The 25,796-nt window shown below is 43.3% G+C and overlaps 1 protein-coding gene across 12 annotated transcripts in view; it reads right to left on the bottom strand.

The window, feature by feature from the left end:
* The window catches only part of KCNQ5 (potassium voltage-gated channel subfamily Q member 5), a 576,092-nt gene that overhangs the window by 38,288 nt on the left and 512,008 nt on the right, over positions 1 to 25,796 (bottom strand). For 11 of the 12 annotated variants that reach the window (XM_053286867.1, XM_053286878.1, XM_053286872.1 and 8 more), the window contains 2 exons: positions 23,373 to 23,467; positions 17,432 to 17,458 (listed from right to left, as the gene is read on the bottom strand). In XM_053286867.1, the coding sequence (XP_053142842.1) occupies positions 17,432 to 17,458; positions 23,373 to 23,467 (122 nt within the window). The remainder of the gene's footprint in view (positions 1 to 17,431; positions 17,459 to 23,372; positions 23,468 to 25,796) is intronic. The other variant, XM_053286866.1, reaches the window with a different exon arrangement.

The following is a 25,796-nucleotide window of genomic DNA, read 5'->3' as shown; positions in this document are numbered from 1 at the left end:
ACCTCTGAAGCCATACAGAGACAAGCTTTTTAATAATGGCTTGCTGTGTGGAGTAGCTTCCACAAAGCTGTTTTTAAGCACCCATCTACTACTCATTACATGTGTAAATGAAACCTTAGGAAGGCTTTGCAAAGAGACATCTTTTAAAGTGGTGATTCTCTTAAATCTAGCAGGGGGAGAGCAACTGGCCCTATCCAACCCCAGCACAGCAGCCCTCCAGTGGTTGTTGCTGGTATCTGTCTTATGTTTCTTTTTAGATTGTGAGCCCTGTGGACAGAGGACCCTCTTAACTAATTATGTACTTACTTTTCTATGTAAACCATTTTGATAACTTTGGTTGAATAGCAGTATATAAATATTTGTAGTAGTATCATGTTCAAAGTGTCCTTAAGGGTTGTGCAGAGGAATGGTATTGGACAGCTGCTGTTCTTTTTCTCTCCCCCCCCCCCCCTTTTTGGTAAAATCGAATCTATTCAGCTTCTTGCAAGTTACATATCGCAAACACTATAAGTCAAATCTAGAAAATGGGAACAAAGTTTGACCATAATGGATATTATAATTAAAAGGGTTCCCAAACAGACATGAATGATTCAGTAGACATACCATGTACATAAGCCGAGACTTTTGAAACTGAAGCATAGTCCCACGCTTTCAAAAACCAATCGTTTAAGGAAGGAATCTCCAAAGTACTCCAGTAGGACAGCTGCTGTTCTTAATAATTAGCATCTTATGAATTTTAACTTTCTATAATCAGTTTGCCTGTGTTAAGGAGATCCCCCTGCTCAATATTAAAGAGTCACCACTTTGAAGGTGCCTCTTTGACCAGTTAGCACCTTTGAAAGTGATGAGCCTCTTATACTTAGCAGGGGGAGAGCAACTACCCATATACAGCATCCCTCCAGTGGCTGTTATTAGTGTCTACCTTGTTTCTTTTTAGACTGTGAGTCTCTTTAGGGACGAGAACCATATTCTTATTCCTTTTGCTATATAAAACTGTTTTGACAACTTTTTTTTGTTGAAAAGTGGTATATAAATTTTAATAATAATTAAGTGGAGTGCTCTTATCTCTCAGCCTAACCTACTTCACAGGGTTCTGAGGATGAACATAATCATGGTCACTGCTCTGGGCTCCTTGGAGGAAGAAGAGGATATAAATGTAATGAACAAACAAACTTTGCTTCTCTGATTTTTTTCCTGATTTGATATAAGAAAAATAAAATTAGCTAGTTTTTTGGCAGAGACTGAAGGATTTCCTCCAGGAGATCCACAAACTGGAATTACTGTTTTTAGTAACTGACTTAGAAGGTCAACTGATTCCAGCTGGAGCAGCCCTGTACACTGGAGCTGGCCTACTGCAGTCCTCACAAGCTGGGCCACACAGATTCTACAGAAGGGCAGTTCTCTTAAAAGCACTTTGTACATGGTGAGTGGTTACTTTCTACACATTTTGTAGCCACACACCATAACGTGATAAACACCACTACTGCAACAATCCTCATATAACTCAGGAAAACTTGGTCATTTAAATCTTCTATTATTCTTTCTTTGCTCAAGGATTTAAGGCAAAGGAGCACAACTAGACTTAACAAACCAAGACACACTGCAGAACTGCAGTAGTCCCATTGCATGGGTATTTAAAGTATTGCTACACAAAATCACCGGAGGCTTTCCCCCGCTTTTTTTCATTTCTTTTTTTGGTATAAAAGTGCAGGCAGCAAGCAACAAGGAAATTTACAAGCAGTTGTGCCAGGGGGAAGGGGAGCCCAGCCCAAATCATGGAAGAACCCTTTAAGGAGTAAAAAACTGTAAAACATTAAGAAGGGAAATAAACTCTTCATGCACCTGATGTTAGTTGGCATTCCCAAATATCATGTGAATAGACAGGATGCTGGATACCTATGTTTCCGAGAGGTGTACATCCTGAAGAGCTTCTGTTTATTACTATAAAGCTTACTAGGAGTGAGGGGAAATAGAGGATCATATTACTAAGCATTTCATATGAGGAAAGGGGTTAGGTTTTCCATGTAAGCCAAGTCAGACCACTACTGATTTCCTTTTCAGTTAATAAGCCAAACAATTAACAAATCAATTGTTAAATTTAAGTTTAATGTGACAAATAGAAGTCAGAATTATGAATATGAAAAAGCCATTTAAAATACTGGTCTTTTCCTAAACGAACATTCATGGACAAAATTCTTGCAGTGTGTCACAGGAACTTTGGAGTACAAGCTCAGGATCAGAATGTACTGTATTTCAGTATAAGAGGATAGTAAAAACCTACTTTCCAAACAGTAAAACTCATTAATCTGTTGAGGATCTTAAGTAATGTATTTAACTAAATAAATAAATAAATAAATTTATTTAGCAGAAATCTTATGTGGGATGTATACATGGTGGTCCTTAAACAAAGTCTCTTGTGAATACTGAATTAAACCCATAATGTGTAGAAGTGGTTACTCATGATCTGTACACAATATATTTTACACCATTAAAAATACAAGAAAATACGACCTAAACTGAAGGGCACTTATATAGAACATTTACAATTGTATTGACAATGGGGATGTCTCCTATTTTTTTTTTTTTTGTTAGTGTTCAAGTCTCATCAAAAAGTTTTTACAAGTCACCTGGTATTTTTGTGTGTGTGCTGAAATCTACTCATATGCAGCTGAAATCAAAGCTTGAAATTCTGATTTGGTCATGCTCCTCAAAACAGGCAGCAGCCATGTTGGCTCTGCTGTGACATCACTGCTGCTATCCTTCTTTGAGGCCTGGTCATTCTAAGCATGGCAAATAAAGTTTCCTGTGGTAAACAACTGTCAATCTGAAAAATCCAGAAGCTTCAAGTGGTGTATAGTATCACTGGGCAAGAGCACAACAAAAAGCACAATGGGGGAAAAATTGGGTATGTACCTACAGAAAAGCAATGGAAAGCTTGAGTAGATGCAGTAAGAAGAGAAAATGTGTAAGAAATCTTTGGTGTTTGTGTGTTAGGGCCATTTCAATTTTAGTACAAATAAACTTTAAAATGTTTAGTTCAAATAAACTTTAAATGTTTATTATTCCCCAATATTGTATTTTGATTCATATTTTTATTTGATTCCCCCCCTTGCCTTTTAAGAAAGGGTGCAACTGTGTGGAGAAGGGTGTGTGTGAACAGTTTCATTGGAGTGGAGATGAGGAGAGTGAAGACCACAAGATTAGTATGAAAGCTAGTTTTAATAGTTCAACCCTCCATTGCCTTTTTAATGCCAGTATAAGGGGAAATTATTTTTATTTGATTTTCTTCTGCCTTAAATGAGGAAGCAACTGTGTGGAGAAGGGGTGGTGGTGAACAATGCCTGTTTCCTGCACTTTGTGTCTTTTGCCCTAGTAACAGCTGAGAATAATTTCTGTCAGGGCTGGTGAAATCTGCCTTTCCACCCTGCCTCCAGGAAAGAGAAATCTCTTGAAAATAAAGGGCAACCATTATTACATTTGAATGATTTAACTCATGTCTCTGAGGTAGATTTGAAATTTTCTGTCACATAGGCCTTAAATGGTCTTAGTGTTGCTGCTTCTATATGACAGTGGCCTCTTGCTTCATTTTACTATCCTTGTATTGTAGGTAAAGTTGCACCAGTTTGATGTCTGCCTGTCAATAAATCTATTCATTTATGACAATCTGAACAGCCAACAAAAACATACAACACCCCTAAGATACAAGTAGCGACCAGCACTATAGAATAACCACCAAACCATCAATATAACTTCTATAATACATTTACTGTATTTCCACACCAAGAACCCTCCCATGGCAGGTGCCCGCACCTGTTTAGAGTCTGCAGTTTTGAGCGGCTCTTGTTAAAAATAAATTAGAAATCTTGCACTTAGCTGCTCCCCACATCCTTGCCCCCTCCTCTTAACAATGTTTCTGTACCTTTTACATACTCGCTCTAAGGAGGCGGGCAGGGGAGGGGATGCCCTACGTCCTCAGAGCAAGTGAGGGGATGGGATATGCTTGGGGTTCAGGCAAACTCTGCTGCCATTCCTCACACCCACCACTGCCTAGTATCCAGCACCAAGAGGTGCCTGCACCCAATGCCTAATCTGGGTGCAGGTGCACAAGAGTGCCTCTCATTTAGTATCCAGCTAGGTGCTAGGAAGTTTGGTCACCTCTTAGTGTTGGATACTAAGTGTGGGGAGTGGTGGTGGAGTTTGCCTGATGGGAAGTCCCACTTGCCCCAGCCCTGCACCTGGAGAGTAGATATCAAGCAATGGTGGGAGGGAGGAGTGGTGGTGGAGTGTGGCTAGACAACCCGCACCCTTTCAGTTCCTGCACCCTCCCTTTCTTTTGGTAAAATACTGTACAACCCACAGGTTCTTGGTGCAAAAATATGGTAAAAACTTAACCTGCTTCTTTCTTCAAGCACACGTTGTAGCACAGAATTTTGCTACCTAGAAAGTGGTTTTGGGGTTAAGAATGTCTGCCTGTCATTCCCACTGTTCCAAGGCGTGCGCATGTGTACACGCTCACAAATTTTATGATGTCCGCTCAGTTAATTTTAGATCCCACTCAGGTTGAAACAGGAAGGCCCCACTCTGAATGCATGTGCGCACACACTGCCTTGATACTGCCACCCAGAACAAAACTCATTCCACACACAGATGAAAAAAATGAGAGAGAACACTGGTCATGCCTGAAAGTCCTGGGCTCTCTGGCCCTTACAAGAAACTTGGCAGCCCCTTCTGCTTATGAGATACAAGAATGGAGGGTTGTAAAAGCCAAATAAGAGCACTGAGACCTAGCATTCTGAGGTAAAATGAAGGAAAAGCCACTGTTACAGCTAGGGAGCCAAGGCCTACATGAGGCCTATGTCTCTGTTTACCTCAGACTCATGGGTTAAATAATTCAAGTGTAATAATATAGTGATGTGCCCGGCCCGGTCTGGAGGCCATTCTATAAGCCTCCGGACCGGTCCGGACACGGGGCGGTTCGGTTCGGAAAGATTGGGGTGGGAGGTTCCATTAAGGGCGAGGGAGGGTTTACTTACCCCTCCCGCGCTTTCCACCTTTGGCGCCGTATTTACTTTAGAAATCGGGCGGCAGGATACCTCCCTGCCGCCCCTTTCTCCCCGCTTGGCTGCTCCGCCTCCTGTTAGAAATCGGGGGGCAGGATACCGCCCTGCCGCCCCTTTCTCCCCGCTTGGCTGCTGCTGTTAGAAATTGGGCGGCAGGATACCTCCCTGCCACTCCTTTCTCCCCGCTTGGCTGCTCCGCCTCTGTTAGAAATTGGACGGCAGGATACCACCCTGCTGCCCCTTTCCCTGCTTGGCTGCAAAAGGCTTTTGAGAAGCCAAGAGGCAGAGCAGCCAAGTGGGGAGAAAGGGGCGGCAGGGAGGTATCCTGCCGCCCGATTTCTAACAGGAGGCGGAGCAGCCAAGCGGGGAGAAAGGGGTGGCAGGAAGGTATCCTGCCGCCCGATTTCTAAAGTAAATACGGCGCCAAAGGTGAAAAGCGCGGGAGGGGTAAGTAAACCCTCCCCCACCCTTAATGGAACCCCCCACCCCAGTGCCGGACCGCAGCTCTGTGCTTCTGTGCACCCCCCTATAATAAGAGTTGCCCTTTATTTTCAATAGATTTCTCATTCCATGGGGTTAAATTTCACCAGAATTTACCAGCTCCAACAGAAACAGAAGACTTTGTGGTCTTTACTCCCCTCATCTCCACTCCAACATAATCTTCATTGCTAGCGAAGAAATTTGCGACCATGCAGGAATCTACAAATGGCAGATTTCCTGGATTTCCTTTTACAAATCCTTCCCCATTCATTTTCAGTAATCAGCACAAAACATATCAGAAGGCTGCAGGGAGGTTGAGTAGCACTGATGTCATAATCACCTCAGCCAATGGGAGAGTGTTTTTGTTCTGTGAGGGAAATGTGAATCTTTAAACAGGGTTTTAAAACAAACTACTTCAAGTAGGTTGGGGGAAAATAACAACACTACCTAATAAGTGAGCTGCTTAATGGAATACTACTATTAAAATTTTTATATGAGATTCAGGAGACATCCCCATATTAGCATGTCTGTAAAGAAACGTTATCCTATTTGAAAGTCACTATCCTATTTTTTTTTTAATATATCACAACCACAAAATGCAGATAATCTAAAACACTTATTAAGCAATCACCATGGATTAAGACAATCTGTTAATATTACAGGTTATGTTTATTGAGAGACTTAAGACTGAACAGAGTCATTGTTCCTGTGCACTGTTTGACTAAGGACAGCTTCTTAAAACACCACTATTTATGTGACAATTGTAACATACAGCAAGTTGCTTTGGGGGCTCACCATATTCATGTGTCACCATGTGATTTGTCCTCACCACTACCCTTCGCTCAAGCCAGCACCAGGAATATATGTTGGTGGCATGGAAACATACCACATAGTGGAGGCTGAGCTATACAGAGAGCTGGTACTCACAAAGGAAACTGCCACACAGAGGAGCTAACATTGGGAAAGCAGTTTCATTTTAAGCCATCTCCATATAGTAATAATACTGTGAAAAGTGACCCTAATACAAATGCATTTTAATTGAAAGAGTGAAGGAACTTAACTAGCTAAGTGGCTGACATCTAGACTAAGTTACTCCTGAGTAGTCCCACTGAAATTAAGTAGCCCTTTAAAGTAACTCCTGAGTAACTTAGTCTGGATGTCAGCCAGTATTTCATGCAGATGACTTAGCAGTGCAGTCAGAACAAAGAGAATTTAAAGGGAAAAGCCCATCACTGTTTGTAATTGCAGAACATTGTAATTGCAGAACATTGCAGTCACAATGGACAAATGTTACTCAACATCTATATGAAACCACTGGGAGAGATTGTCCAGAGGTTTGGGATTCGGTGCCATCAATATGTGGATAGCATCCAGCTCTATATTTCATTGTCATAAATCTCCAGGGAGGCAATAGAGGTCCTGAACTGGTGTCTGAAATCAGTGATAGACTGGATGTAGATGAACAAGCTGAAACTTAATCCAAACAGTACAGGTCCTGTTTGTTAGTAAAAAAAGCTGATCCGGGATTAGATGTACAGCCTGTTTTGTAGGGGGGTTGCTCTTTCCTTGAAGAAGCATTTTGCAGTCTGTGAGTGCTCCCGGATGCCTAAATAATGACTGTGGCCAGGAGTGCTTTTGCAGAGTTTTGGCCGGTGCACAACCTGTATCCTTCTTCCTGGAAGTTAGATCTGACTGCTATCCACATGCCTTTGTCAAATCCAGGTCAGATTACTGCAACACACTTTAAGAAGTGATGCTGTGATTGAAAAGTATTTGGAAATGTGTAAAATGTGGCAACAAGAGATTTGACGGGCTGGTTCTTTAGATCACATAACTCTGCAGTTGTTCCAACTTCATTAACTGCTGGTTTGTCTTCAAGTCCAATTCAAAGTAATGGTTATCACCTTTTAAAGCCTAAAATGACTTGAGAGTAGGGTACATGAAGGGCTGCCTATCCCCACATGATTCTGCCCAGCCATTTAGGTCTTCAGTGGAGGATTTCCTCTGTGTCCCATCACCAGCAGAGGCTCAGCTGGTGGGTATGTCAGGACAGGGCCTTCACGAGATGTGTCCCAGGCCTGTCATGCTCAGGCTTGGAACTCTCTGCCCTGAGAAGCTCAACTGGCAGCATTTTGATGTCATGTAAAAACAGTGTTATTACATCATGTCTTTGGCATAGAACAGGGGTCTTTTCTTCTTCTTCCTCAAGTGAGACTTACTTTGGCAAAAATCCTCCAATGTTAGAGATCCTCCAATGTGAGAGTCATTTCTCACCAAGCTAACCTCAGCACAGTGCTATGCTTCTCCCAGTGCAAAGGGAAATAGGGACCTTTATGAGAAACAGAGCCCTATTAAACTGCAGTGCCATCTTGGAAGGTGCACAAAGGGTTCTAGGAAGTGTAGTCCTTCCCAGTGCTTTATCCATAGAGTCCTATGGGGAAAGCACTGGGAAGAACTACACTTCTCAGGATTCCATGTGCATTTTCCAAGATGGCATTGGGGGTTGAGAGGGCTCCAGTTCCCAGAAAGGAGTCCCGTCAGTGTTGGGCAAAGCACAGCACCACTCAGTGTGAATGGTTGCTTCTGTACTTTGCCAGGGGGGCTAAGGATTCTGCTTCACAATTAGACAGAGAGCCACACTTAGGGTCAATGGGAGCCACCTCTGGCTCCCAGGCCTTGCAATGAAGAAAACTGGCCTAGAAATTAGAATCCCATTTTTGCTCATGTTCTCCCTGAAAATATTATTTTTTTACCTACTGTGGAGATTCCATTGTAGGGACATAAGGTGTTGCTTAGAAATATTTTAAATAAATAAATAATTTATTTGGCACAAAATCAGGAGATTTTGTTATCAGTATGTTGATGACACCCAAATCAACTTCTCCTTTTCATCTTCAACATCAGGAAATGGCATTCATTCCCTAAATGCCTGCTTACAAGCAGTAATGAGAGATAATGGATGAGAGATAATAAATTGAAACTAAATACAAGCAAGACGGAGGTGCTCATTGTAGGGGCTCAGAATGTGAGGGGTGAGTTAGAGCTTCTTGTGCAGGATGGGGCTGCACTCCCCTGGAAAGAGCAGGTACACAGCTTGGGAGTACACCTGGACCCAGGCCTCACCCTGGTATCTCAGGTGGAGGATATGGCCAGGAGTGCTTTCTACCAGCTTCAGCTGATTTGAAAGTTGTGTCCATTCCTTGAAGAGGATGACCTCAAAACAGTGATGCATCAGCTGGTAACCTCCCGGCTTGACTACTGCAATGCGCTCTATGTGGGGCTGCCTTTGTACATAGTTTGGAAATTTCAGTTAGTTCAAAATGCAGCAGCCAGATTGGTCTCTGGGGCAACCCAGAGAGATCATATTATGCCTGTTTTGAAACAGTTGCACTGGATGCCGATATGTTTCCGGGCAAAATACAAAGGGCTGGTTATTACCTTTAAAGCCCTGAATGGCTTAGGTCCTAGTTATCTTAGAGAACACCTTCTTCTGCATGATCCCCACTGTACGTTAAAGTCATCTGAGGAGCTCCGTCTTCAGTTACTACCAGCACGTTTGGTGGCGACTCAGAGGCGGGCCTTCTCTGTAGCTGCTCCTGAGCTATGGAATGCACTCCCAGCAGAAATTTGTAATCTGAGTTCATTATTGGCCTTCAGGAGAGCCCTTAAAACCTATCTGTTTGGCCTGGCATTCCAGGGTTTTAAAAAACTTTTAAATGTTTTAATTAAATGTTTTAATTTAATTGGGTGGTATAGAAATCAAAATTGAATAAATAATAATTGTTAATGTTTTTAAGTTGTTTTTATAGTTTCTGATTTTAACTGTTAATTGATTTTAGTTGTTTTCATTTTAATGTAAACTACCCTGAGCCACTTTTGGAAAGGCAGTATAGATATCAAATAAATAAATAAATAAGAAAGATGTTAAAAACCACATTTTATGTGCTATATGTAGAACACTCTTTAAGATCTACAAACAGATGAGGTCGGTTGGAGGTGGCCTATAGCCATCAGACTAATAGCCATTGATAGACCTGTGCTTCATGAATTTGTCTAAGCCCCTTTAAAACCATTCAGACTAGTGGCCATCACCACATTTCATGGCAGAGACTTCTAAAGAATAATTATGCGCTGTGTGAAAAAATAATTCCTTTTGTTCATCCTAAATTTCCTGGCCATCAGTTTCATGGGACAACCCCTGGCTCTAGTGTAGTGTGTGAGAGAGAGAAAATCCTCCCTGTCTGTTCTTTCTACTACATGCATAATTTTATACACCTTTATCATGTCTCCCCGTAATCACCTCTTTTCCAAATTAACCCCCCCCCCGATGCTGTAGCCTTGCTTCATAAGGTGGTTGCCCTCTTCTGCATCTTTTCCAGTTCTACAGTGTCCTTCTTAAGATATGGTGACCAGAACTGTACACAGTACTCCAAATGTGGCCACACCATAGATTTGTATAAGGGCATTATAATATTAGAATTTTTATTTTCAATCCCTTTCCTATTGATCCTGAGCATGGAAGTTGCCTTTTTACAGCTGCCATGCACTGGGTTGATATTTTCAACAAGCTGCCCACCACAACCCCAAGATTTCTCTCCTGGTCAGTCACTGATAGCTCAGACCCCATCATTATATCTCTAAATTCAGGGTTTTTTTGCCCAATATGCATCACTGTACACTTGCTTAAAAGTAAAACAAAGAGTACAATCGAGTTGGTGTCAACTCCTGGCTACCACAGAACTCTGTGGCTGTCTGGTAGAATACAGAAAGGTTTTACAATTGCCACCTCCTGTGCAGTATGAGATGATGCCTTTCAGCATCTTCCTATATTGCTGCTGCCCGATATAAGTATTTCCCAAAGTCTGGGAAACATAGCAGCGGGGACTTGAACTGGCAACCTCTGGTTTGCTAATCAAGTCATTTCACTGTTTTTCATTTTGTCACCCACTCACCCAGTTTGGATCAATCCTTTTGAAGCTCCTCACCATGTGTAGTGGATTTCACTACCCTAAATAGTTCAGTATCATCTGCAAATTTGGCCACTTCATTGCTTACCCAAACTTCTAGATCTTTTATGAAAAAGTTAAAGATCACCAGTACCAATACAGATCCCTGGGGTCCCTACCTGCCTCCATTGTGAAAACTGCCCATTTATTTCTACCTTCTGTTTCCTGTCTTTCAACCAGTTACTGTTCTTCTATATGTTTAACAATGTTGTCCTTAAGTGTTCTTTTCTCTAAATACCAGTTGCAGGGGAGAAACAGCAAGAGAGAGGTCATGCCATCACTTCTTGCCTGTGGGCTTCTCAGGTATCTGGTAGGCCACTGTGTGAAACAAGATGCTGGACTGGAAGGGCCTTGGGCCTGATCCAGCAGGGCTGTTCTTATGTTCCATCTATTTACCTGGCACAGACATTAAGTTAACCAGCCTGTAGTTTCCCAGTTCGCCCTGGATCCCTTTTTGAAAATCATAGTTACATTAGCTAATTTCCAGCCCTCTGGTACACAGCCTGATTGTAGAGACAAGTTACATATTTTTGCTAGGAGATCAGCAATTTCACATTTGAGTTCCTTCAGAACTCTTGAGTAGATGCCAGCTGGCCCTGGCAATTTGTTAATGTTTAGTTTTTCAAGACAGTTTAGAACATCATCTCTTGTCTCAGTTTTGGCTCAGTTCTTCAGCCTCCAATCCTGAGAAGCTCAGTTCTAGAGCGGGTATATGGTCAGTATCCTCTGCCATGAAGACAGATGCAAAGAACCAGTCCTGCTTTTCTGCAATCTCCATATCCTCATTAATTATCCTTTTCAGGCCCTCATCATCTAAGAGTCCAACTGCCTCCCTGGTTGGTTTTCTGCTTCTAATATATTTCATTTATTTATTTGATTTGATTTCTATGCCGCCTTTCCAAAAATGACTCAGGGCGGTTCACATTAAATATATTTAAATAAGTTTTTGTTATTCCCCTTGACATTTCTAGCTATATACTCCCCAAACTCTCTTTTTGCATCTGTTATTGAGGCTATTCTTGCAATGCGGGGAAACCGGGCTAAGGAGCCCAGCCTGGTTTCCCCCCATCATGAGAACTACCGGGCTAGCAGGTGAGCCTGGCAGTTCTACGGTGGCTAGCCCACCAAAGTAGCCCTCCCCTAAAACAAGGTTAGCAGAGCACTCACTCCGCTAACCCCCTTTTCAAGATCGTGGGATGCCATGGTGTGGCTCTGCGCTGCAGTGACTCACGAGTTGAGCCCTGACTGGGAGGTTGCAGCAAGCCTCCCAGCATCAGGGATCCCTCCAGAATGCCCCACACACTCACACGGGGCATGCTGGGGCTTTTGGGGGCTGAGCGGCCCCAATCCCTGCCGCCCCTGCTGACTTCATGACGGAGCCAGTAGTCATGTGTGTGGCTGATCCGGCAGTCCAGGGTGAGTTCCTTGCTCGTCTGTGGGGAGAACCCAGTTAGGCTCTACGCTCTTTAAGAGCTACAAATAGATGAGGTCCACTGCTTCATTATCATAAGTCACTAGCTAGTTTTGTCCAACAGATAACTTGTTTGGTTTGGTCTTGGAAGACCATAGATGAAAGTCACCTTTCACAGCCTCATAGTCTCCTTGCATTTTTTTGCCAGAGTTTATGTTCCTTTACGTTCTTTTCATTTGGATAGAACTTCATTTTCTGAAGGAAGTCTTCCTTTTTATAGCTTCCCTGACTCTACTTGTTAGCCACACTAGTGTCCTCCTGAGCTTGGTGTTACCTTTCCTCCTTCTTGGTATAGAAGGACCAACTGGGCTTCTATTATTGTGGTTTTGAATATGACCCTTGCTTTCTGCAGTGATTTGACCCTCCAGACCTTCCCTTTCAGCTTCCTTTTGTACCAGTTCCCTCATTTTTGAGAAGTTCCTTCTTCTGATGTCAAATGCATCTGTATTGGACTTCCTTGGCAATGCTCTACTCGCATATAAGCTGAACTGGATCACACTATGGTCACTGTTCCCCAGTGGTTCTGCAAGTCTGACATCTTGCACCAGGTCTTGGGCACCACTCAGGATTAAGTCCAAGGTTGCTTTGTTTTCGTTCATTCCACAACCATCAGTTCTAAGGCACAGTCATTTAGCATGTCTAGCAATTTGGCCTCTCCAACAATACCCACATGTGAATTTGCCCAGTGTATGTGAGGGTAATTAAGACCACCCATTATTACAGCTCTGTCTTTCTTTGATGCCTCTCTGATTTGCTTCTCCAACTCCAGGTCACTCTCAGCGTCTTGATCTGGAGAGTGATAGCACATCCGTGGTAACATATTTCCTTTCAGTTCTTATTGTCACCCCATAATGTTTCTGTGGAGGACTCTGGTCATCCTAGGTTTTCTAGTTAGTTGGATTCTATCCCTTCTCTAACATACAGTGCTACTCCTCCCCCAATCCGCCCCTCCCTGACCTTTCTGTAGAGTTTATGTCCAGGGATAACAGTGTCCCACTGGTTCTCACCCTTCTACCAGGTTTCTGTTATGCCCACTATATCTTTGTTTTCATTAGCAACCAAGCACTCCAGCTCACCCATGTTGGCTCGGAGGCTTCTGAGATTGGTGTATATACACCTATATGCTGAGTCTCTTACTTGGCGTCAGCGTCTGCAATCTCCCTTACTGTCATTTGATCTTTTTGACCAGCTGTCATGTGCTTCCTTTTGCTCTACTCTTGGTTCTACTCTGTCCCCTTGATCTGAAACCTTTCCACCCTCATACCTCAGGGGATTTTGCTTGTTGAATGAGATACCACCCAATTCCTGTTGGCAACCCCACAGGGTGTTTTTCACTCAAGGCCCTTAGCTCGCATCTCCTCCGGAATGGAAGGTGTGCATTCACATATTGCCCAGATTTACCGTGAAGTCCCTGCCAGCTATCGGGGAGCACTTCACACAAGATTCAGGTTTTTCATTGTGCATTAAAGTGTAGCCAGATTTATATCCAGAGGTGTTTTTTTTTAAAATCCACTTTTTACATCAGTTTTTTGGGACCGACTTCAAACGTGCAGTAAAGCCTCACTGTAAACTCGCGGTAAAGCCTGCTGTGTGAAAAATGCCCACGCATTATTTTAAAAGCTGCTCTGCAATCTTTTTTTTTATTTTAAGCATCAGCAATCTGGTTCCATCTTGGTTCAAGTGCAATATAATGCTATTATTCCCTCCTGGGACTTATAACAGCTTTGGGGAGGACATTTTCGTTGGTACTTCCGTAAGTGGAATGGTACTCTGACATAAATACCCCCTCCCTGTTTGTTCAGCACAGCCTCAGCCTCTGAAACTGCTATTTTAGTAAGTAGGGGGATACATAACCTCCAATGATATGTTAAGCATCACCAGGTTTAGAACAATTAGGAACATTCATGGAAAGTAGGTCTGTCACTGGCTATTAGCCATGATAGTTAGATGGAACCTCCAAATTTAAAGGCAGCTTAATGAGTGAAAAAGTGGTATTCTAAAATGGGAGCAATGACATATTGAGGCTCTTCTCATGATTAGTGAGAAAAGCCTGGATGGGGTTTGAGAGGAGAGTGGGCTAAACCCGCTCTCCCCGCAGATGAGCAGTCAGTCTGCTCTGGGCAGCCAAACCAGCCGCCCACACGACTGCCGGCTCTGTTATGGAGCTGGCAGGGGCTGGGGGGATTGGGGGCCATGTGGCCCCCGGAAGCTCCAGTATGCCCTGCACGAGCACGCAGGGCATGCTGGAGAGACCCCCGAGCCGGGAGGCTGCTTTTCAGCCTCCCGGTCGGGAGTCTACTCGTGAGTCTACTCATGAGGAGCCGCGTCAACTCACGATCGGAAAGCCCGGGTTAGCGGAGCGCTCGCTCCGCTAACCTGGGCTTAGGGCAGGGGTACTTTAGCGAGTGACTCGCTTAAGAACCACCGGGCTCGCAGCCGAGCCCAGTGGTTCTCACGATGGGAGGAAATCGGGCTAGCCTCCACTAGCCCGATTTCCTCCCATCGTGTGAATAGCCTCATTCTCTTGCAAGGAAATTCAAAATGATGGAAGCTTACCATGCATGAAACAGCATGGCTCTCCACTCTACAAAGAGGCAAATCTCAAATGTGGAATAGGTAGGATAGGCAAAAAATTCTGCCTCCGCAAGTTTAAATAGCCAAAGGAGTGAATGTATATAAAGTAACAGAGCAAACAGAAGACAGGTATATGTGAGCAGAATAACGCAACTCGATCAAAATGAAAGCTACAAGCTGTAGAACTACCCAAAGTGTGTATAACTGTTTATTTAGCAAAAGGCCATAACAGTTAGTGTTTTCAAACTTCATATGTAATGCTAAATCCAAAAATTTTTATCAGTAGAGCTGCAATATTTAGTTGATTAATTGGTTAGATTAATAGATTAAAACATTTTGGTTGACTAGAAAGGTTAACTGGTCAGCAGATTTTTGAAACGTTTTATTTCATTTCCCAACTATAATATGCTTCCCCACCTGCCTTTAATAACAGCCTCAGCCCATGGTGTGTATAGTACATGGAGATATACCTTTTAGAGGTAAAATGGGGGCGTTTTTACAAATAATACCTTCTTCATAGAGCTGCTTTTTTTTTTTTTGCCCCCCAGTCATGAAATCCCATCCTCTCCTCTTCCCAAATAGGCTCAAATCAGCCTAGAATGGTTGGACAATCATTCCAGTCAATGAACCGCCTGCCCCTACATCCTAATGTACAGCACACTGTAGAATAGAAGTGCCAGCAGTTCCTAACCTTACCAGCAAGAAAACTATTTCCTGCTTCCTGCCAAGGCAAATTATGGAATTTGTACTAACTAGCAGTAGCTCTCCTTGTTCAGGCAATTCAGGGGCAAAGAAAGTGAGGGGAAAAAACAAGTCCATGTTTGGTGGTGAGTAACAAATGGAAACAATAATTTCCTTCCATTTTCTTTTAAACATTAGCACATGGGACTGTATTAGAATTGGAAAATCATGGCAATTGTTTTTAATATAAGCATGTGTAAAAACTGTAGATGACAAATGCCATTTAAAAAGAAGCATTTGCTCCTGTGACTGAGAGAAGGGGGAATGTCTCTTCTAAGATGATGCCTGTTGCAATACAGATGTGCATCACTTAAACAAAATATGCTTTTTTTCTTCAAATGCTTTTTTCTCATATCAAATTTATGCTGATTTAGTTTACTAATAGACTACATTTTATACAATTGATTGAGATTTATTTAATTGGGTTACAGCTCTAGTTGTAAGGCTGTATTAAATTTCTGTTTTGCAGCTAGATCTTGGATGATGGTGGCTAGTTATTGGGACTAGATTATATTCTAGTTTTTATAGTTTGTCATGACTGCCTTCTAAGTAGGAAGAAATATTCTCTCATTCCTTCCTTTTCATCAGTGTACTTAAGCAGTAATAGTTATTCTTTGTCTCAAGGGCAAAGTGAGCACACAGGAAAGCTGCTTCCTCACCTCAGATATGCACATGGGAGATCATTTGTTTGAAAAACCATAAAGCTCGTACATCAAAGATAGAAAGAAATTCTTGCAATCATGTGGCCCATTCCTAGGTAGCTTTTTAAAAGTTTCTGTTACAATATTCCAGATAAATTTAAAGTTGATTAACCTACTCATACCTAGATCATTTGCATCCTTCCAATACATAGCTAGACAGCCACAGTCAACAGATATTGAACTAGATTCTGATTGTCTGACAATGAATGAACTTTATTCAACTAAGTTAAATGAATGTAACTCATGTTACATTCAAAACAAAATGACACTCCCTTGAAGTGTTGGACAGAAATTTGTATTTAACTATGTTGTAATAGATGTGACTCCAAGATCTAGATGATGACTAAGAATATTTATATACCGCTTTTCAACAAAAAAGCGGTTTACACAGAGAAATACAAATAAATAAAGATGGATCTTTTGTTGAAAGAGGGGTCTTTCACTGTGAAAGATTAATATTACAGTGTGCTATGGAAGGAGGGTCATGATGGGTAAATGCTGGTTTCCCCATAACATGTATCTGAGACTTTCTAAACTACAGTAACATTTAAGAGAGCGCCTTCTTCTTCATCAACTCCACCACCTGTTAAGATCATCTGTGGAGTTCTAGTTGTGGTTGTCACCGGTTCTGTTGGTGGCGACTCGATACAGAGTCTTTTCTAGAGTTGCCCAAGGACTCTAGAATGCACTTCCTAATGAAATTAGAGTTTCCCCTTCTCTGAATGTTTTTAAGAAGGACCTAAAAACATACCTGTTTAGTCAGGCTTTTAATCTAGAGTTTTAAAGCTTTGGTTTTAGAGTTTTTACTGTATTTTAAATGGTTTTAATTATTTTAATTGTTTTATATTGTGAACTGCAGGACTTTTTTATGGGGCGGTATATAAATGTATTAAATAAATAAAGAATTAAAAATAACATTTTACTTAATGTTTAGCTATTTCATGAAATATACAAAATGGTATTTTGTATCTGTTGCAGCATTGTTAAATTTGAATTCCTGCCCATGTTCTTTAAGAAAGTGCCAACTTGTTTTGGATGTATCATGAGTTGTGACCTAAAAATAGATATCTTTACAGTCTTAATCCAGCTCTCATGCTAGCATTCATTGGGGCTTATTGCTTGGCCACCCATTTTACCGCAGAATCTAATATTAAGGAGGTAAATATTACTAGTCATCTGTGGAGGATGTTGAGCAACATTCTGTCCCATTTATTATAAGAATTTGACTATTAGAAATTATAATATTTTAAAAGTTCCCTTTTGGATCCAATCATGGTCTTTTACTTGGCATCATGCCAATGCATTTTGAGTCTGCACTCCCAAAAATGCATACGTGTTCCCAAATAGCATTTTAGATTTTAAATATATAAATATAAATCAAATATAAACACCACAAACCTGCTAGATGTTTCCCCTTGTTCTTTCCTTCAGGTTTCAGAGAATGGAAAAGAGAAGGTTTAGGGAAGGAAGAAATTTGTTATGTTGGCAGTCACTATCATGATGTGGTTACAAATAGTGTTAGATATGTACTAAATTACAATTGGCTGTGTTAATTACATTAATATGTTTAATAACAACACTTCATAAAGCAAGCACAAAACATTCAAGCAGGGATGTGTAATAGTGACATTAGAAAAAATTCAAGTGCATGCTCAACGTGTTTAAAACATGCCACCACAGATGAGTTGGCAAAGCCTTTATTTAGGCAAAATGAAGTGCTGACACATAGCTAACAGAAAGCAGTAGGCTTTTATTAGATGTAGGTAGCAATGAAACAGGTTTGAATGGGACCAGAGATGTCACACCAAAGAACTAATGCCAGATAATTTTCAATGTTCTGTTTTCCTTCGCCTGCAATATACTTTAGACAGACTCTGGTTTTACATAACTCCAGCATAATTGATGGAAAAAATGTCTTCAAGTACAAATGTCTATTTGCCTAAATACTATTTCTTAAAATAATTGGCTGATATCCTGTCTAAATTACTTGATGAAAGGAAATTAACAGAACATCAAAATTAATAGGACAAGTTAGTTACAACTAACTACTAAACATTATTTCTGTCCTCTGAGAAGTTTGCAAACTGTTTTTACTTTGGCCGCATTCAGACGTAATGGCTAACCACAGTTAACCATGGCTGAGGGTCTAATTTGGTTATGCCCGAACATGCAAAACCATGGTTACAGGCCGAAAGCTACATCCAGTTTGCCTTGCAAAACGCCAGTTTGAACCTTTGGTTATCTCTAAGGTTCACCGCTGAGAACTGAGGTTTTGCCACCAAAGCATTATGTCCGACTGCTGGTGTAGCTATAACCATGGTTTTGCACCAATTTTCAAACTGCAATCATTGAGGTGGCAGTGCAGACCCACCCAAGGATGTGACTGCTCCATGCTTTCGGCACTTCTCGCTGGCAGCCTCTTGAAAACTAGCCATACCCCACCTGTTAGCTATGGAGTTGCCAGGCTACAGGGACGCCGGCATGCCCCATCCTAGACATGTCAGTCTGTTGAGCTGTACAGTCGCTCGGGGACAGTCTGTCTTCCCACTCTGCCCCTTGCTCCCCCCAACTGGCAAGCTGTAGGAAAAGGGCATGGGATGACAGGACGGGCACTTAAGTGCTTTGCTCTCTGAGAAGGGAGCAACAGTGATGTATTTTCACAAAATACAAACACTCCAGGTGGCACCATAAGCAGGGGACCCCATCACAGCACTGGGAGCGGAACAAATGCCTGGGGGATGGCAGGGGCAGGTATAAAAGGCAGACCCAAGCATATAGGTTGGGGAAGGGGGGGTTCAGCCCCTTCCCCTTGGGGTTTATTAGTCCCTAGGCTTAGGGAGTAGAGCAGACTGTGAGGACTAATGTAAAATGCATGAAATGGTACTCTAGTGGTACTAGGTGGTACTCTCAATGAATGCTGAAACAGCGTATTATCCCACAGTCTGTTCTCTCATGAGTGTGGCAGCCTAAGGGGACTAGATACTGAGGCAGGATGCACCATGCAGGAAAGCCGTGGGAACGGGAACTTGGGTGAGTGCTGTCCCAGCCTTGGTGACTGCTGCCAGTCTACTATCAAATCCTGCACCCTGCCAGCCTGCACATCCATGTGGAGATGTGCCCCCAGCCACAGTGTTCTGGGGCAGCTGGAAACCAGAGCTTTCCTCTCCTGAGATTCCTTGCACTGGGAGATATAGTGCCCTGCCAGACTGAGCTGGGGAACTTTGAATGGCTGTGCCTGATCCGTGTCTACACCGGGGCTGCTCAGCTTCAGCCCTCCTGCAGATGTTGGCCTACAACTCCCATAATCCCTGGCAACTGGCCACTGTAGCTGGTGATTATGGGAGTTGTAGTGCAAAAAACATCTGGGGGGGGGCTAAGTTGAGCAGGTCTGGTCTATACCATCCACACAAGTGGGTATGCCCTGGCAAACGGCCCCCTCATGGCAGGTATAGCCAGCATGAGCAGGGCATCCCCTCTCCAGCCGGGGAGCAAAGGGGGGGGCGTGTTCCTGTCCAGGTTTGAGGGTCTGCCACAAGCAGGGATTCTGGAGGTGCCAAGTTCTATCTTTCTCACAGAAAGGTTGGGGAAAGGGACCAGTCCCCCTTTGGGGGGGTTCATGCCCCTCCCGGCTTACCCATGATCAAGGGTCACCAGGGGCAATCTTGGGTCAACAGAAATCCATCTCAGGACTCACTTGTCAGGCATAAGAGCAAAAGGCCATGGGGATCCCCCTCATCCACAGACAACTCATGAGAAGGCCCATCAGAGGGGAGGGGAGATAAATGCCCGGACAAATCTGAAATGATGCCAGATAACAAAACATCCCTTCTCTCACTATTAGTTCCCTCACGGGAGTGTCAGGCCATGGGTGCTCTAAATAGTGCAAGGCTATTTTCTGGATGGCAGCCACGAGGAGTGGTACCACAGAGACTACTTGCCTTGTCTTGGGGACCACAGACAAGCTGCTGTGAAACCATGACCCTTGCCAGCTTGCCCACCCATATGCACATGTACACTCTTGCCATCTCCCCGGAACAGCCACCCTGCTGTCCGAGGATGGTTGGAGAATGGGGACTCCCCTCTCCTTCTAATCCGTGCATTCGAGATCTGCATACAGCACAGCGATGGACCAGGACTCGGGAATTTTGAATGGGTTTAAAGGTGTCCTGATGGCTACCCCTACCTCCCCTCCACGCATGCACCCGGGCACGGACATAGGGAGCGTCTAGATGGCCTTTGGGTGTGTAGAAGTCAGCAAAGGGGAAGAGGGTGGGGAAGCTCCAGGGGGAGCTAGTTTGTTTTTAATAAAGAAATGATGAATAAATGGGGCCCATCCACTTCCCGGGGTTGTGTGGTTTGCAACCCAGGCTTACTTATTAGCAGGGCCAGCAGGATCATGATTGATCCAGTTTTGGGAACGATTCTTCCTATGTGATACCCCACACAGACTACACCTGCTCACAAGAGTGTCAGGACATGGATACTCTAAGCAGAGCTGTGCTGTGCTGCTGAGTGTTGGAAAGTGATGAGCAGGGGTATCCCAGAGAGTGCTTTCCTGATCCTGGGGATGGTGGCCAAGCTGCTGCGGAAATATCCCCTGCCTGGCCATCTGCACCTGCGCCCTCACCTTCAGCCATTGCAGTTGCCCCCACTGCCCCAGGGTTGGGGAAGAAGAGGAAAGTGCTCTCTCATGATTCCCCACACCTGCTTATCTGCATACATTGCACAGAAGGAGTGAACCTGAGAGTTTTGAATTTGTGTAAATGCATGTTTACACAAAATGCTCACTCCATGGCCACGCTGGCTCACTCCATAGCCACGGCCAGGCAATGGCACATGGGAGGTCAGAATCTCCTTTGGGGTGCATGCAAGGCTTCAGAGGGATTCAGGGAAGGGAGGTAGTGGAAAATCATTTCTAGTTTCTCACCATAGAGAGTTACATTCTCTATGGTATGAACTTTATTCAACTTGCATTCATTGGTGGTTAAGTGGGTGGCTCAACTCATGAGCTCACAGTCTATGGGTGGGGAACACCCTTTAATGGATGGGCACAGCACAGCCATATCCCCAAAAGACTGGTCCTCTCATGAGAGTGTGAGCCCACTGGGCAGCAAGCTGCCAGACAGCAGATTCGTGATGGATCTTGATGGACTACCTTGCCAGGGTCACCCCTCGTGACATCTTCCTTGGATATGGTGGGACAGACACCCCCCCCCAACTCCCAGCATCCTTTGCCCTCCCCCATCAGCATATCTAATGTTGATTTTTCCTGCCCCTCCCGTAATGAAAGCAGAATTCCACCCTCATGGGCCACAAAACCATCAGAGAATTAATTTGTGATTGTGTGGTGCTTTCAGGATACAAGGCTACGGGCAGAAGAAGCTCTGCATTACAGGACGTTTAGAGGGCTTTCAATGCCCTTTCCCCTGCAGACAGTGGGCAGAGCACTCTGGAAATGCACGATGGCACTTGGCACGCCCCTTCAAAATCATAGCCAATCACAGCTGCCCCACTGATGCGGTGATGCTTTGCCCACAGTCTGGCTGTGGAGCTGGCTGGGAACAGCCTTGGAGGCTGAGCAGCAGGGAGGGGCTCCCCCTCCTGCAATTGGAGTTTGGCTGGCTGCGGTTTGATGAACGTCTGCGGCGCAATTTGGAGAGAAGGATCAGAACGTTGGCCAATAAATTTTAACTGTAGTTAGCCATTACATCTGAACAAGGCCCTTGAAGCTGTTGATATGCAACATTGGATCACTTAGGACCTTTGTTCCTGTCAAGCATTTGAAATTCACCTATCAGCTTTCTGTGCCTATTCAATTGCGGGAGAATGGAAGAGAAGATGGTGGAAATATGGTGACATGGATTTTCTTTCTCTCTCTCTTTACGCTGTTGCATGAAAGTCTGCTCCACACATATGAGATAACTATCCTGCTTTCTTGCACTTAGAGATATTAGTAATAACAATATTTTGCTCACAGTCAAAAGGGTCTCCAGAGCAGAGGCGTTCTTACCCCTGGACCTTGGAGCCCCAGTCCGTGGCCTCCAAGGTCCATGGGGGTCTCCAAATGGCCAGGGGGTCCTCCTGCCACCTGATGTCACAGGCTTGTGATGATCTACTTCAACTGCGCAGGCGCGCTGGTGCACCTTACAGTTATGAAGAGCTGCTGGGCCGGACGGACAGGCCCAGTGCTCGCTCTATCCGCTGCCACCGCCACTGAGAGGATCCCTGCTTGGCTCACCCCCCTGCTGCCATCCCTTGGCTGCACATATGGTGGCTGAAATTAGGCGGGGGGGGGGACTAGAGGATCGATGTGATGTGGCAGTGGCAGGAGGCCCCCAAAGCAGGTTTCGGGGTGGCCTCATGGTGGGGAGGGCCTCACGGCGGGAGCAGTCTGGGTGCCAAAATTACCTACATGTGCCACTGCTCCAGAGCTCCACATATATCTAGCTTATGAGAAGAACAATCAGCATTCAGCAAAGTCTAAGCTACACAGAAGATAAGGAATGTTTCTGAGAGGTCATATTAATATAAGCCCCTGTACATTATTTAATGCTGAAACCCTCCTGTATAGGTTTCTCATACGAAGAAGAAAAGTATGGAACTCAAACTGATCAAAAGGATAACATGGTGACATTTTAAGCTACTGTTCAAAGACATATATACTGATGTTAAAAATATTGCACTGTAGACCGAAAGCAGCAAGAGATTATAGTGAATTAACAATTGCTCAGTCTTTTTCTGGACTAAATGCTGCAAGCCAAAACCTTGGTAGACATAAATTAGTGTGGTCCAGTGACCTCAAAGGAGGTGTTGATTTACAGAGCTGAGGATTCAAGTGGCAAAGTGGAAGAAAACTTTTCTCTTTCATTTATAAACACAATTATTCTGAAAAAAGAGCAACCAATGGGAGTCAGCAGTTGTAAGCTGCTATACATTCACAGTGAATAATATATCCCTTACTATGTGCAGTAGGATGAATTAGCATTAAAAGAGTCAAACGCAGGTAATATTTTGCCTGGATACAATTAGAAGATCAACTTCAGGAGCCTTTTGTGGTCCTGGGCGGGGGAGGGGGGGGGTTTAAAAAAAATCGTCTACTGTCTTATTGTAATATTGTTTCCGAAGCAACATTAAATAGGAATTAGTTTTATTATGGTTGCAGGATGTATAATTGACCCTGTTTGCTAGCTGAGTTCCTTAATGAAATAAATTAAAAGGAAATGGACCAGGGTGGGGGAGAGAGAGAGAAAGAACAAGAAAAACCACACACGGATTTATTTATTTTTAATAAGCTTGGACAGATATCAAGTACAGCACCAGTTGCCATATTTTTACCTACTTTGTAGGGCTGCAGGTATGCAAGGCCTTCAAATGAGGCTTCCAGGTAGCAATGGAAACCGATTTCTCATCAGCCGCATAACTACGCCATACACACTACGTGCAGGATATATGATAAAGAGAAAAAAAAAGGCAAGAGGGAGCAGGGAATGAAACAAAAATTGAAAAGCATATTAGTAAACCAATACAAGTCATAGCTTTTTTGTATCATTCATAGCACTGATACATGCCTGAGGGATGGAAGAATACTTTCATAATATCGCCAGGTGGCTGTCAGGTTTGTTCGTCTGGAATCAGTAGAATAAAACCGCCACGCAGCCTGGTGTGAGGAAACAATAGAAAAGCACAAAGGAGCCAACAATATACGAAATGAAAGTAGCACTGTTATCACTAAGGGAAATCTGGATTTTGTTCAAGCTGGAAGCAATATCTGTTACACTGGTTTAAATAATTAGTTTTGTAGGGAAAATGCAATGAAGATTAGGTTGTGTGTATTTACATTCATTAAAAATGATAAAGATGCCCTACATTATATTTGTACGCTAGACAGCCATACCCACCAAGACTTCAAGAAAGCGTTTTATTGCACTATCTTTGATGAATGCAACTGACGTTTGGTGGCTTTTTTCAGTTTGGCAGCTGTGCAATAGTAGTCATCATCAAATTGTATTCTTGTCAACACAGAGTCGACCATGGTCAAAGATAGTGCAGAGCTCTTCTTAGGGACTTAAGTATATACAGCTCCCCAACATCATTTTCATCATTTACTCCTAACAAGGCATAGCCATTGCTGGGCCATTCTTGGACCCACATAGGACACGTTGTAAATGAAAACCTATGGAATAACTTCTTATGCAGACAAGTCATATGACACTTGTGGCCTGATTCATTAGTGGTTCTGTAGTTTCAGTTTGCTTGAAACTTGCTTCACAATGAAAAACTAAAGATCACTTCTTTTAACAATTCTAATGCAACTACTGTACATTTTTAAAATAACAGGTTTCAAAAGTATAACACATGGATTTGGTAGGTATTTAGCAACAATAAAGCAACAAGAAATGATTTTTCCATTGAGCATATGGAAACATATTGAGCATTTCAAATATTTAGTATCAACATTATTTTGAAGAATATATTTTAACAACTTAATGACAACTTGACATTTATATAGCACCTTATGCACCTTAACTCAATAATTCTTAACACAGTGCTGGAAAGTTGGCTAATATTATTTCTGTATTGAAGATGGGGGGGGGTTAAGGCAGAAGCTTGCCTAATACCATCTTGTAAATCCATGGCTGAAGTGAGATTTTGAACTGGGGACTTCTCATGCTCTTAACCATTTCACTACACCATCCTATCCCTGCACAATAGCCAAATCTGCCCTGCTTTCCTACAAATCCAGTAGTAACTTCCACTGCACACACTATAGCTCTTCCCGGCAGCCACTTGGCTTATACACCCCACAAATGCAATAAACCATCCAGGTCCCTCACGATTAGCTTTGCACACACTCACTACCAATAGTGGGGGAGAGAGAGGGAAAGGGGATGGGTCAAGCTTCGCAAAAGAGTTCTCCAACGACTGAGCACATCAAGGAGGCAACAAGGCAGGTGCAGGCAGCAGCAGCAGTGGTAGTAATGCCCATGGGGCAGACAGCACTGGCTGCTCTGCCAGCCTGGTGCCCCATACCGCACAGGTGAATGCCTCTTGGCTCTCAGGTGGCACATACACATCCTTCATTTTTTGCCAGTTCTAGTCTGGGCAGAAGGAGGAAACTCCCATTTGGTCTTTCTTCTTTCCTTCCATGCCATTTGGAGGGGAGAGGGAAGAAAGCCCTGAATGGGAGCTCCCTCCTTCCTATTATCCAGGAGTTGGTGTGGCAAGAGGAGGAAGGGTAGAAAATGGCAGGAAACAGCCCAATGGGCCAGAGAAAATATGCCCGCAGGATGGATGAGGCCCGCGGGCTGGATGTTGTGCAGGCCTGAGAGAATCAGTATTCTTATAGACTTGTATAATTATAGACTGTTGGACAAAATGTATAAAACACTTGTTCTTCCATCCTCTTAGCACTGAACCTCTAGTGAGTTCTCTAAATAACCCTTGCATATAGCTGTGCCTGATTCAGGTAAAACCCTTTTAGAGTATAGCTGGGTTAAGATACCATGCTAAACAATGCTTTAATCATGATTTTTTGTATTACTTCACAAACCTTGGGCTCATGCACTAGCCCCTCTTCAGGCCTGAGTGGAGAAATTTGGAACTTGCACCCCTGATTTAAAATAAATCCCACATTTCAAACCAGAATCAGAAGTTGTATACCCTTGGATGTGAATGGGAGAGGGGAGCATGCAAACCCAAGGCTCATGTTAATAATTCTAAACAAGCTGAAACATGGTTTACTGTAATGTCTGAACACAATCTA

Source organism: Hemicordylus capensis, chromosome 1 (genome assembly GCF_027244095.1).
Source record: "Hemicordylus capensis ecotype Gifberg chromosome 1, rHemCap1.1.pri, whole genome shotgun sequence".
Lineage (NCBI taxonomy): Eukaryota > Metazoa > Chordata > Lepidosauria > Squamata > Cordylidae > Hemicordylus > Hemicordylus capensis.
The sequence above is the reverse complement of the archived record's forward strand: the minus strand, read 5'-3'. Positions and strand labels throughout refer to the sequence as shown.